General features: G+C 44.0%; 1 protein-coding gene across 1 annotated transcript in view; it reads left to right on the top strand.

The window, feature by feature from the left end:
- Positions 1-14,042, top strand: part of tnmd (tenomodulin) — a 177,725-nt gene that overhangs the window by 4,422 nt on the left and 159,261 nt on the right. Inside the window, exons 3-5 of the mRNA XM_041196164.1 lie at positions 1,336-1,442; positions 2,719-2,801; positions 10,558-10,692. Coding sequence (XP_041052098.1) covers positions 1,336-1,442; positions 2,719-2,801; positions 10,558-10,692 — 325 coding nt within the window. The remainder of the gene's footprint in view (positions 1-1,335; positions 1,443-2,718; positions 2,802-10,557; positions 10,693-14,042) is intronic.

Genomic DNA, 14,042 nt, shown 5'->3' on the forward strand with positions numbered 1-14,042 from the left:
AAAAGTAAACTGCTGAAGAAAAGGAGTTGGCAGGCAGCCGATCCAGGCAGCCATTGTTAAAATTCCTTTCTCAAGGAAAGCACTATCACCATTCTGCGTAGCCTGGCAAAACTGGCAAGCATGGAAAATCCCTTTGTCTCTGCGTGAATGGTGATGCCATCCTGAAATTCAGATGGCTCTTAAAGCTGTACATACAATTCTAAAAAATTTTGACATGGATAAGAATTCCACACAAGTCAATTCGGACTAATCCAAGGCTCAGACCAGTCACAAAATTGGGATCTCTGGAGGAAAACATTCTTAAGATACAGCATCGCTTCAGGTTTTACTAAAAAGTCAGAAGAAGAGCAGGTAAACATACTGCTTTACTCGATAAGCCCGATTGGGGACAACATCATTGTAAGACAGGGAAATAATGAATCATTCACAAAATCTGAAGAGGTACTAAAATCATTTGACATTTATTTCAATCTAAGAAGCAATAAAATATTCAAAAGAGCTAAATTCAATAACAGAGTCTAACTGCCAGGGGAACCAGTCGATTAATTAATCAATAATCAGTACAGGATGGCAGATGGTTGTGAATATAAGGATTTAAAGTCTGAACTTATCAGAGGCAGAATAATGGTAGGAGTAACAGACGATGCACTTTCTGACCTACAAGCAAAGGAAGGCCTAACCCTGGAAAGGGCAATCCAGATAGCTAGACAGCCAGGACTCCATGAGCAGCATAGGACAATCTTGAGATGAGAGGATAAACCATGGTGCAGAGGTCAACCCTCAGAGCAGCTTGTCAAGCAACAAAGAAACAGAACACTCTAAGTCAGGGAAAGCAATTCCCAAATCAGCCAGCAGAGCAACCATGCCAGCGCTTTGAAGCAAAGCACCCTCACAGGCGAGATCAATGTCCTGTGAGTTCAGTCCCAATGCTTCCAATGCAACAGCTTTGGACACTATGGCCAAATGTACAAGACTAGAGCTCTGGAACACATGGAAGGCCCAAAGATGATCCAAGAGGTTGAGACTGCAAACCCAGAAGACAGACAGCCATGCTTCTTGGGCGAGGTCATGAATCTTGCTTTCTCATTTTGGAATGCAGACATTTCTGTCAATGACCATCTAACAAATTTTAAATTAGACACATGAGCCAGTGTAACAGTCTAATCGGACAAAGAACCATGGCTGAAAGACCTCTGGCTTTGAACAACGAACACACCACTTCACAGGCCTGGAGAAATTCAACTTCCAATCATTGGTATGATCCTGGAATCAATGAGATATGGCAACAAACAGATCTTACTTCATTCATAACCATGCTTTCTCTCCCCTGAGCAGAGACACCTGCATAGCTTTGGATCTCCTCAAGGTGGCAGATGATGTTAAGAGAACCACTGTCATTGACCAAACAGATCTGCAAGGTCCTGAGTACTCAAAGCAAAAAGGTATCCTGACTACAACTTCAGCTCTGAACTGCCAAAACAAAAACAGAATTACCTGGAAAAACTCAGCAGGTCTGGCAGCATCGGCGGAGAAGAAAAGAGTTGACGTTTCGAGTCCTCATGACCCTTCGACAGAACTTGAGTTCGAGTCCAGGAAAGAGCTGAAATATAAGCTGGTTTAAGGTGTGTGTGTGGGGGGCGGAGAGATAGAGAGACAGAGAGGTGGAGGGGGTTGGTGTGGTTGTAGCGACAAACAAGCAGTGAACTGCCTTCTGTCTTTATGGAGCAGGTTTGTCCATTCTCGCTACATGTCCCAGAAAACCCTCAATGGTCAGGCCAGCCAACCACCCAGGAAGTAACTATGACACCTCCAGTGGAAAAAGTGAAAGAATGATCGACAGTCCGAGAAGCCTCTACCTCTGGCGCCGACACTGTAATCACTGTGCATATGCTGCAACTCCCAGCCAGCAGGCCAACACCACAGCAGATATTAGAACCTGATAGCAGCCTTCCATAGCCAACAACAAAAGCAGTCGTGAGCGTACCACTAAAACTTCTTCTCACTACAGGAACACCTTTCCTCAGCCACAGAAGACAATGACACAACCCACAGGATGATGGAAAAAGCAAAAGTGACAAGGGGATGAACACAATGTTCATCCGCCCCGCAAGAAACAAGTTAGAGTAGCAGCAACCACTGATCAACATAACAGCCGGACCGATGAAGCCTGATTCAACATGAATAAATAGAAGAAAAGAATAAAACATACCCAGATGCCAACCCAACCTTCAGACCAACAGGAAGAACCAGCAACGACAGAGCCTACCACTCCAATAAGATATGAAAGTTTTATAAGGCATCCAGATCACCCAAACCTTTTAAGTGCACGAGCTTAAATGGAGGGGTGGGGGGGGGGGGCGAGGTGGTGATGAGGCAGTGATAATGTAGTAATAGTGCTAATGTAGTAATAGTAATAATGTAAATGTATGAGTCTGGTAACAAAGTAAAGCATGAAGTAAACTGGTATAACTCCAAATATATTGGATAAAGATGTGGGGGGAGGTGTCGTATAAGGGACTGGCACATATAGGGTTAATGTAGGACTGAGCACAGTACTGTGCATATGATATAAGAAGGCACATGACCCAGACCCAGGGTCAGTGTGGGTGATGAGCAGAGATATGTATAGACCGATGCACGGAGACAGCTCCCAGCCTGAACCCTTTACTGTACATGTGTAGTTCTAGTAGTTAATAAAGACTTACATTTAACCTACAGAAGACTACAGAGACTTCTTTAAGACATACCAATCTGTAACCAACATTCTTCCAACAAAAATTGCCTCAGATTGCACTGGAAGGGTAAGGTGTCTCAAAAAATTTGACCAACAGGTGAAGCTAGCCGATTCCCGCTGCTACTATGCAGTAGTAACACATTTGGTACTTTCAATAACAGGATGCTGCTATCAGACCAAAACATTGTTCTACCTACCACACAAATGAGTAACGTGGTACATGAATTCCAGTGCCGGTGTGATGCCAGGTTTGTAGGCCATACGTCCCAATGGCTGGTGGTTCGTATCAAACAGCGCTTTCCTTCAGTTGTTCTCAACAGACAAAGTACTGACCACACTCAACCCGTTCATGCTTGCAAGACTCAGAACATAATGTCCACCATTCGATGTGATTCTAAGATTGGACTACACTTACTAAATAAATCCCGACTGTGCTAAACAAACAATTTAAGATTATCAGTCGGGTTTGCAGCATGGCTCATGTACAAATGCCCGAAGCTACATATATTCACGCACAAGGCCTTGTCCTTTGAAAACAGAAAGAACTTGTCTTTTTCAACTAAACAAAAGCTTGGGGACAGCCATTCGCTGTTTCATTCCCCATGGCAATTCCTTGAATAATCAGAGTTGACTTGCCTGGTTTGAATTCAAACAAAAGCTTGTCCCTTAACTGTTGCCTGGTACATTCTCCTTGGTAATACCTCTACCAGTCAGAGCCCACTTACCAACCAATCAGCACCCTCTTCTCATATTGCATAAATTGCTGTTCCTTTTGGGATTTGGTATTCTTGTAATTTTGGCCTGATAAGTGCAAGCCGAAACACTTCGACAGCATGTCTCTTTTTTAACCAATATTCTTATACCTAATATTAAATTATTTGAAATGTATTTTGTCAAGCCATTTTAAATAAAGCATCTTAAACTTTTACCCTGTCTGCCCTGAGTTTTCCTGCTCTCTCTCTTTTCTTCCCATTTTCTTTATCATTTATATTTAATATTTTCACTTTTGGATTATATTGTTCATTATTTGTTACTGGAGATGTTATTTTTAATTCCTAATTTTCTTATATAAAGGATTAAATGATCAGGGTAACTCATGATCTGCTTCTCTCAGCAGGGAGCAGACCACTGGCCAATATTTACTGTAGCTGGTGAAATACGCCAATTGTGAGACTTGCTTTTGCCTCGTTAATTTCCATAAGTGAAAGTTGCTGTGTGAATTTGAAATGGCACAGCACCATCTACAGGGCATCTAGGACTTACTTGAATAGGACAAGCAATTGTGTATCTCTTTAATCAATTATTGAAGAATTGCTTATGAATTGCATGGAGCCTGAACTAGGAAGTGTAAGTCAGGATAATGAATTCAATGTCAAACCAGGAGCAGAAAACAAAATAAAGAGAGGAAAGGAAAAATTGGATTGAGTGTGAATAAAGAAACAGAACGAAAAGATTTGCCATTTATTTCACAATAAATCTCCAACAACATCTAAAAGCAAAGGAAATGAGACTCCACATTTGTGGACATTCATTTTCAGTGCCTGAGGGATTGCTCAGCTTTAATTAGGATTTATCATGATATTAAAAAGTGTCCTTAGACTGAAATGGACAAGCCCTAATTCAGTGCTTCCCAAACATTTTCCCAATGTGACCCCATTTTAATTCTTCAGATTTATGTGACCCCAGAGTGAAAATTGCAGGGGGTGGGGTAGGGGCGGGCTAGAGAGCCGTTGAGCCTGGGGTGGTTGGGCGGGAGGGGAGGGGGTGGTGCTGGCCATCATTTCCCTGCCATTGCTACTAATCACTTGGAGTGGAGAGTGCAAAATCATTCCCAATGTTCCTACCTTCTACATTTCTCCATCCCTTTGTTTCTAAACTGATAAGAACCCATAAGGCGTTAAAGCAGTCTCTGATTGACTGGGAGCAGGAACTGCCTATACGGACAGATTTCATCCAGCAAGGAAATTGATTGGAGCAACCAGCTCAATGTACAATTCAATTATTGGCCGAACATAGCAAGTCGAACGTGGCCAACTTCCAAACCAAGTAATTTGTGGGCAGCACAAGGAGCTATATCCTATCACAAGAGAACAAGGTTATTTCAACAGCACTTAAAAGCTTAGAATGACTCTCACTTATATCTAAACTAAGAATTAGAGTAAGTTTTGTGCTCAGCAGGTTTGCACTGCTGAATTCAGTATCAGTCTCTCGCAGATCAGGTATAGCTCAACAAACAACACTGCACAGCTCTACTTATTGATGTGCCCCTGTCACAGCTTGAACAAGATTGTTTTTTTTGCTACATTAATGTAAATTGTGCAACTTCCCACACCAGCCATCATTATGGCTGTTTGGAGACTGCTATTCAGTGCCAGTGCCAATTTATGCTGAATTTGAAGCAGTATTATGCTGTGGACTGTGTCCATCAGGAAACGCGAGAAGACAATCCAAACTCATCTCACATAATGCACTTCCAACTTGCAGAAAGAGGACATTTTCATCCACAAAGCTAAGCTGAATTCAAGATCCAAGATTGAGAAGTAAAACCGTTATGGATTAACTCATTTTTATTGAAAATTACAAATTTGCCCTGGTCATTGATATCAGAAGTAAAATTGGTCTATGCCGGAATCTTGAAATAGGCTGATGATAATTCATGTTCAATTTTGCTTTTGATTGATCTTTGGTGTTTAGAAGATTGAGAGCTGATCTCACTGAAATTAATTTTTTTTTAATTCATTCACTGGATGTGGGCTTTGCTGGCTGGGCCAGCATTTATTGCCCACCCCTAGTTGCCCTTGAGAAGGTGGTGGTGAGCTGTCTTCTTGAACCGCTGCAGTCCATGTGGTGTAGGTACACCCACTGTGCTGTTAGGAGGGGAGTTCCAGGATTTTGACCCAGTGACAGTGAAGGAACAGCGATATATTTCCAAGTCAGGATGGTGAGTGACTTGGAGGAGAACTTCCAGGTGGTGGTGTTCCCATCTATCTGCTATTCTTGTCCTTCTAGATAGTAGTGATCATGAGTTTGGAAGGTGCTGTCTAAGGAACCTTGGTGAATTCCTGCAGCGCATCTTGTAGATGATATACTGTGCGTCTGTGATGGAGGGAGTGAATGTTTGTGGATGTAGTGCCAATCAAGCAGGCTGCTTTGTCCTGGACAGTGTCAAGCGTCGTGAGTGTTGTGGGAGCTGCACTCTTCTAGGCAAGTGGGGAGTATTCCATCACACTCCTGACTTGTGCCTTGTAGATGGTGGACAGGCTTTGGGGAGTCAAGAGGTGAGTTACTCGCCGCAGGATTCCTAGCCTCTGACCTGCTCTTTTAGCTACCGCATTTATATGGCTAGTCAAATGTAGTTCCTGGTCAATGGTAACCCCCAAGATGTTGATAGTGGGGGATTCAGTGATGGTAATGCCATTGAACATCAAGGGGTGATGGTTAGGTTCTCTCTTGTTGGAGATGGTCTTGGCCTTACACTTCTCTGGCACAAATGTTACTTGACATTTGTCAGCCCAAGCCTAGATATTGTCTAGGTCTTGCTGCATTTGGACATTGACTGCTTCAGTATCTGAGGAGTCGTGAATGGTGCTGAACATTGTGCAATCATCAGCCAACATCCCCACTTCTGACCTTATGATGCAAGGAAGTTCATTGATGAAGCAGCTGAAGGTGGTAGGGATGAGGCCACTACCCTGAGGAACTCCTGCAGTGATGTTCTGGAGCTGACATGACTGAACTCTAAGAACCACAACCATCTTCCTTTGTGCTAGGTGTGACTCCAACCAGTGGAGACTTTTTCCTCCAGATTTCCATTGATTCCAGTTTTGCTAGAGCTCCTTGATGTCACACTCCATCAAATGTGGCCTTGATGTCAAAGGCAGTCACTCTCACCTCATGTCGGGAGTTCAGCTCTTGGTCCATAGTTAGACCAAGGCTATAGTGTGGTCAGGAGCTGAGTAGTCCTGGTGGAACCCAAACTGTGCATCAGTGAGCAAGTTATTGCTTGGCGAGTGTCACTTGATTACGCTGTTGTGACCCCTTCCATTACTTTACTGATGGTCGAGAGTACACCAATGAGCAAGTAATTGACCAGATTAATTAGTCCTGCTTTTTGTGTACAGGGCATACCTGGGCAATTTTCTTCATAGCCGGGTAGATGCTACTATTGTAGCTGTACTGGAACAGCTTGGCTAGGGAAGCAGCAAGTTCTGAGCCACAAGTCTTCAGTACTATTGTCGAAATATTGTCAGGGCCAATAGCCTTTGCAGTATCCAGTGCCTTCAGCCGCTTCTTGATATCATGTGGAGTGAATTGAATTGGTTGAAGACTAGCATCTGTGATGCCGAGGATCTCTGGAGGAGGGCAAGATAGATCATTCACTCAGCACTTCAGGCTGAAGACTTTTGCAAATGCTTCAGCCTTATCTTTTGCACTGATGTACTGGGCTCCCCCAACATTATGGATGGGGATATTTGTGGAGTCTCCTCCTCTAGTGAGTTGTTTAATTGTCCACCACCATTCACGACTGGATGTGGCAGCTTAGATCTGATCTGTTTGTTGTGGATTCGCTCAGCTCTGTTCATCACTTGCTGCTTATGTTGTTTGACATGCAAGTAGTCCTGTTATAGCTTCACCAGGTTGACACCTCATTTTTAGGTGTGCCTGGTGCTGTTGCTCCCGCACTCTTCATTGAACCAGGGTTGATCCCATGGCTTGACAGTAATGGTAGAGCAGAGAAGATGCCGGGCCATGAGGTTACAGATTGTGTTCAAGTACAATTCTGCTGCTGCTGATGGCTCACAGCGCCTTATGGATGCTCAGTCTTAAGTTGCTAGATCTGTTCAAAATCTAGACCATTTAGCATAGTGGTAGTGCCACAACACGACGGAGGGTATCCTCAATGTAAAAGTGGGAACAAAAACAAAAATAGCTGGAAAAACTCAGCAGATCTGACAGCTTCTGTGGAGAGGAATACAGTTGACGTTTTGAGTCCGTATGACTCTTCATCAGAACTGAGAAAAAATAGAAATGAGGTAAAATATAAGCTGGTTGAGGGGGTTGGAACAGGTAGAGCTGGATAGAGAGCCAGTGATAGGCGGAGGGAAAGATGAAGGTGGGACTTCATTTCCACAAAGGCGGTCACGCCTTTTGATACTGTCATGGACTGATGCATCTGCGGCAGGCAGGTTGGTGAGGATGAAGCCAAGTATATTTTTCCCTCTTGTTGGTTCCCTCACTACCTGCCACAGACCCAGTCTAGCAGCTGTGTCTTTTAGGACTCAGCCAGTCTGATCACTAGTGGTGCCATGTCCTTAGAGGTTTGACAGGGTAGAGGCTTGGCAGAGTGGATGCTAAGAGGTTGTTTCCCTTAGCTGGAGCATCAAGAACTCTGAGATCTCATCTCAGAATAATGTATCAGCCATTTAGGAATGAGTTGAGTAAAAATGTTTCCATGCAAAGGCTTGTGGGCCTTTGGAATTCTGTATCCCAGAGAGCTAAGCATAATCAGTCTTTATGCATACTCTAGAGTGGGATTGATAGATCTTAGGACATTAAAATTAAAGGGGATAGGATGAGATGGGACAAATGGCCTCCTTCTGTGCTGTAACTTTTCTATGGTTCCATGGTTCTATGGCAGGAAAATGGAGCTGATGTCATGGTTCAACCATGATCTCATTGAACGGCGGAGCCAATTTGAGGGGTCATATGACCTACTCCTGCTCCTATTTCTTATATTTCTAGATAAAATGGGATGCCCACTTGCTACCAGCCCTTTTCATGCTACTAAAGATGAACAATTTTTGCAACAACTTTATTCCAGATATGTTTCTCTTAGTTTTTTTGCTGCTGACCACTGTGTCAACAGTTAACTTCGCGCCTTCTGCTGTGAAATTCTCATTTTTTCCCTTTGCTACATGCAGTGTTGTAGTGTTTTGAAATTGCAACATACATGTTGTTCACTTGAAGCTGCTGGGAAGCTACAAACAGAAGCAGAAAGTATGGTGGAGCTGTTCTAATAAAGGAGCCATGTTTGCTTGTGCACTTTGAATTCTAAGCTGTCTCTGGCTGTTTCAAGTGCCAAGAACCTCACACTACGTTCTAGAGTTTTCCACTAGAAATACCTCTGCAGCAATACTTTTTGGGGCAAGCAGAGGAGCAGGAATAGAGAGAGGACAAGCTAGTTAGGCACCACAATGCATGGAACCCATTTGCTATTAGCCCCTTCCCCCCACCCCCACCCCCCCACACACCAAAATATACAGACCAATGCCCACCCAGAGACAATGCTTGCAGAAGCTGCATTTTATAAGGGAGGTTATCAATGAATCATGCCACATATTAGAACCAGGCATTTAGCCTTAAGCACCACACTGCTAGAGTTGGCACATATTACCACCATTCTTATTTTTTGTTATGCAGCCATTCCAACCTCCTCCAATCTTTGGAGGATGTGACCCTTTAGGTGTCTTCTTGTGCACTGGTCAGCAGGAATCAGTAACCTGGCACTCTATTGTTCTGCCAAGTAAGGGACCAGGACATTCTCTTCTTCAACGCACTGCCCAACCCACAGTGGGGTGATCTTTACCATGGATAGGGCAGGTTCTACATCCACCCCAGCATGTTGCAGTGCAGAGCTATGGTAGAGGCTCCATTCTTTCTATCACATGGCTGACCAGGAATCTCACCTCTCTTACTGCCTGTCATTGGCATGTATTGGAAGGATCGATGCTCAAGCTCTTTGAGCCACTTTATGAACACACTGTCCTTGGCCATCAAGTCCTGTGGTGGGGCTTGAACCTAGAGCTTCTGCTTCAGAGGCAGGGATGTTAACCACTGTTCCAAATGACCTTCACATTGGATGTTCTCTACACCTTCTCTAACACCAGTGCCCTTGACTGGAGCAGGTGAAGACTGAAACCTTCACTCACTATGAGCATCTTTCTATTAAGAGCAGTATCCATGAGATCTGGATCTCCAGCTAAGGGGGTGAATTCCATCTTTTTGGTTGACAGTGTTCAATGCTGTAGGTCCCAAAAATAAGTCAGGTTGGCTGGGCAATCGTTATCAGCGATTTTAACTAATGCAGATCTCCGTATTTAAGAGCAAGTTGCAGAGGATCACAGAGGTTCACATATTCCTGACCGCCTGGACCATTATAGGGACAGCTTGACTCCCCACAACCACCACCCCTGCCTCCCGTGATGAGCATATAACCAATTGGTGGGTGCTCCTGAGGCGTCCTGGGACGTTCTGAGGTGACACAAGGTATTTACTGGGCACAATGCAAAATAGCTGCTGTTGCAATTAAACTTTGACATATCGCAAACTGTTCAAATGTTTTCTTTAGCAAAAACTCCAGGTTAACTGGACTTTGCTGTCAACATGAGTGACGATTTGACAATCCGGGCGCTGCGACGAAATTACAGAGGCAGCGAGCGGCGCCTTTAAGAGACGCCTCTGAAACTCCCCTTAAAGTGAAATTGCAAGTTTCTGGATTTGGGGAAATAAAAGTCTCGTTTGCTCGATGCTCATGAATAACGTGTGATTCAGGCTTTCGGACCAGTGTTTTCAAATGATGGCAGAAAAACCAAGCCAAAGTCTTGAGGGACAGCACTTAGTTATAGATGTAAGAATGTCGTTTAAAATAATAAATGTAACAATTATTTTTGCTGGAGTTGTACCTTGAACACTTCGGTTTCAAGAAATTTTTGCTTGCAGATGAGGAAAAAGTCATAGTCCCATGCTTAATTTCCTTTTAGTTACTGAAGTGCTGTGTGATTACCTGATCAAAGTTAGGATTTTAATTTGTTGCACATTTTCAGACCTTTGCAGCGAAGAAAAAACACAATTACCTCGCACGATATTTGAAGTTTGGGACACTAGTAGCTCTCGTGGCGGTTTTCCTGCTCTTTGGTTCGTTTGGTATTCGGTACTACTGGAAACAGAGGGAGAGCAAGGTAAGGTGGAGAATGTACAGCTATAACAATCCTCCCTTGGTCGATGTTTGCTGCGCTCAAAGGCCAGTGGGATCTTACTATGTAAAGTCGCTACTAAATTAATAGTGCCAGACGAAGAGCCAACGCTGTAAAAAGTTGGGCATTTTGAGGTGGGTTTCGATTGGTGCTAGGAACACAATACTAATCATTTTAGCAAGCGTTTGTGTCAAACTTGGAAATGTGGTACGAAGGAATGAGTGGTCTCCTGATCCAGAATAAGATAATACTTCGTCCTAAAGTTCATTCAAGACTAGGTACGTTTTCTCCTTCTTGCCATTGCCTCCAGTAGAATTGTACGAGGGGTAGACACTGTTTCCCCCATTCAAAATTCCAGGCATCACCTGCCTTATAAAGCTAGAAATTACAGACACGGAATCTTAAAGGATAAATGCTAACAAGCCGTCAATCCAGAGGCGATTATTTGAAAACAAAGACATTGCATTTTTAAAGGCTCCCATAACCGCAGGATGCTCCAAGTCACTTCACAGCCAATGAAGTACTTTTGAAGTGTAGTCACTGTTGTAATGCAAAAGGTAAAGCAGCCAATTTACGCTTAGCAAACAGCAATGTGATGGTGGCTGGATAATCTATTTTAGTGGTGTTGGCCGAGAGATGAATTTTGGGCAGACTACTGGGGAGAACGCCCCTGCTCTTCCAAGTAGAGCCCTGGGATCGTCTTCATCCACCCAAAAGGGCAGGTGTGCCTTCGATTTGAAGTCTTATTGGAAAGACATCACCTCCGACAGCACCTCACACTTTCTCAGCACTCCATCAGTACAGTTCTCAATCATGTGTCAATTTAGATCTGAAATGATACTTGAGCCCATGATCTTATTACTCAGTGGTTCCTGCTTCTGTTAAAATAACAGGCTGAGGAATATTCGGCCATGATGTCAAATATTCATCCATGAACACCACTAACAAAAGTCTCTAATCATTACTGCTGGGATTACACCATGATTTTCATGCAACACCCATACTAGTATATGTTTATTAATATTAAGGTGCCGTCTTGCAAATAATTGAGCACCCATCCAGACTAATAGTTGTGCCTTGTGGAACCTGTGCCAGTGGGTCCACATTAGCAAGCAGCCAGGCGTGGAGTTGTGGGGCTGAATTTGTCCTCTGGTGAAGGAGGGCTGGGGGAGGTTGGTGGTTGCACAGTGGCGATGATAGGTGGGGGGAGGGGGGGGCAGGGGGGGTTGGTGGTTGATTGTCTACCTGCTACTATGTCATTTTATCAGTGGAAAGGTGGAGGACAGCCCTCCCACCCAGAGGCCAACTGAGCCAGTTGGCCACTTCCCACTGCTGTTTGCATTTTACAAGCAGTGGGTTGGCCTGCCGCCATGTGAGGTGACCACTTGGTGAGTCCTGGCAGCCTCTTGCAGGCTTGGAAAGGGTGGGGTGGGGGGGTCCCTCCTACTTGGGAACTGTGACCCAGGGAGGTGTTCCTTAACAGCATTAGCTGCCCGCAAGACAAAACCCTTTTGCCCTCACCAATCACCCCCCCTCTCCCCCAATCCACCTCACAGGGCTGCCTGACTGGCCCCAGCGACCCCAGACCATTTAACTAGTTAGGTGAATGGCTTGCTTCCATGGCATGAGTCCTCTTGTTCAGGTGCAGTGCCAGCAGTGGCCACCATTCCTATTGGCAATGCTAAGTTGCTGGCCCTCTGATGGCTGACAGTTCCTGGGTGGCAGGGTGGGGTGCGTTTGGCCATTCTTTAAAGGGACAAGAGCCCTTACAGCAACTAAATAGTTGCCGGATAGCCAGCAAATGGGAATGGGGGTCCCACAAATGGCTGGGATGGGGTTCCCCCCAGCATTTGGGCTCTTCATCGCGGTCATAAAATTCCAGACCTGGAATGCAGACCCCCTGGCCACGAGGAAACTGCCTCCAAGCAGCCCCCCTTTTCACCGCTGTCTGCGGGGTCCCGGAAACCAACTGGAAAATCCCAGTCAGCCTCCAAAAAGAAGCCCTAAGTGGTCAGTATGGAGCTCAATTGGTTACCTTCCATTTGCAGTCCTGCTTTGGGAGAATTGACTGGGGGCAGGATGGTGCCAGGGAAACGGCATGCTGGCTGATGGCAGGAAATTTCAAGCCAGCTTCCCTCTGTGATTTCCCTCACCTGGGCCTAAAAAGTCAGCTACTGAATGACTGAATAAATTGTGTACCATAGGAGTTAGGAGACTCAATATGCTAACTGTGATTGTTGTGACTGAACGCTACCATGATCAGATATGGCAACATTTCCACTTGGTTGAAAGTTGTGCATTTTGTTTATTAAAGTATTTACATTACTATATGGCCTGCATCTACTTTGATATTAAATCTTTCTGGCTTCTCTCACAATGAATTCAGATGCTCCGTCAAAACACGCATTCTGGGGAATAAAATAAGCATACCAAAATTATTTCAGTGCAAAGTCATTTCTGACGGAATTTTTCAACTTCTAATTATCGTCAACATTGTCGTATATTATCCTCCTTATACCAGTCACAGTGTACAGTATGATCTTTCCTTTAAGAAAGAACTACACTTTTCCTAAGTTGTATGAACTTCTGCCACAGTTTGGGATGCTGAACATTATGAAGGCTATTGGAATGACTTGAATCTGTATCTTCTATTTTTGAAAGAAAATGTCAGTGAAATAAAACTACATAAGTGCCAAAGTGCTGGAATACATAAAAGGTAAGGGGTTATTAGAACCATCAGCTTGAATGCAATGATGCCTTTAATAGCCTTTGGATAATTCAAGTCAGATACAGTAGATGGTTTGGCCAAAACCGAGAAAGCTGAGCAGAAATCTGACCCCAAAATTGACCTGAATGCAACACAACTGAAAGTTATAACTAAACCAGTTTCTGTAGAAAATGGGATCAGATCCACACATGAAGTAAACTTACACATGTAAATTTCCCCTGTATTTAAAAAAAACTCCACCAACTGCAAAACTAACAAATAAACCTCAAGCATTGGCAAGCGGTTTGAGTTGGACTTGGCTGAGATATCCTTCTCAATCAGCTCCAGGTATATTCTGAGTTCGAAAGAAGAGTCATATTGGACTTGAAACATTAACTCTCTTTCCACAAATGCTACTGGACCTGCTGAGTTTTTTTTCCCCCAGCATTTTCTGTTTTTATTCCAGATATTTTCTGTTCAGGTTTTACACCTGGTGGTTTTCTACTTGAGTGATGCACCAAGAGGAATTGTGCATGGACCCAGAATAACTCACCCCCCTTGAAGAGCTGGAACAGACATTAAAAATTCTCATTCTTATTTTCAAATCTCTCCATGACCTCACCTCTGT

This window comes from Carcharodon carcharias, chromosome 9, assembly GCF_017639515.1.
Source record: "Carcharodon carcharias isolate sCarCar2 chromosome 9, sCarCar2.pri, whole genome shotgun sequence".
NCBI classification, from domain to species: domain Eukaryota; kingdom Metazoa; phylum Chordata; class Chondrichthyes; order Lamniformes; family Lamnidae; genus Carcharodon; species Carcharodon carcharias.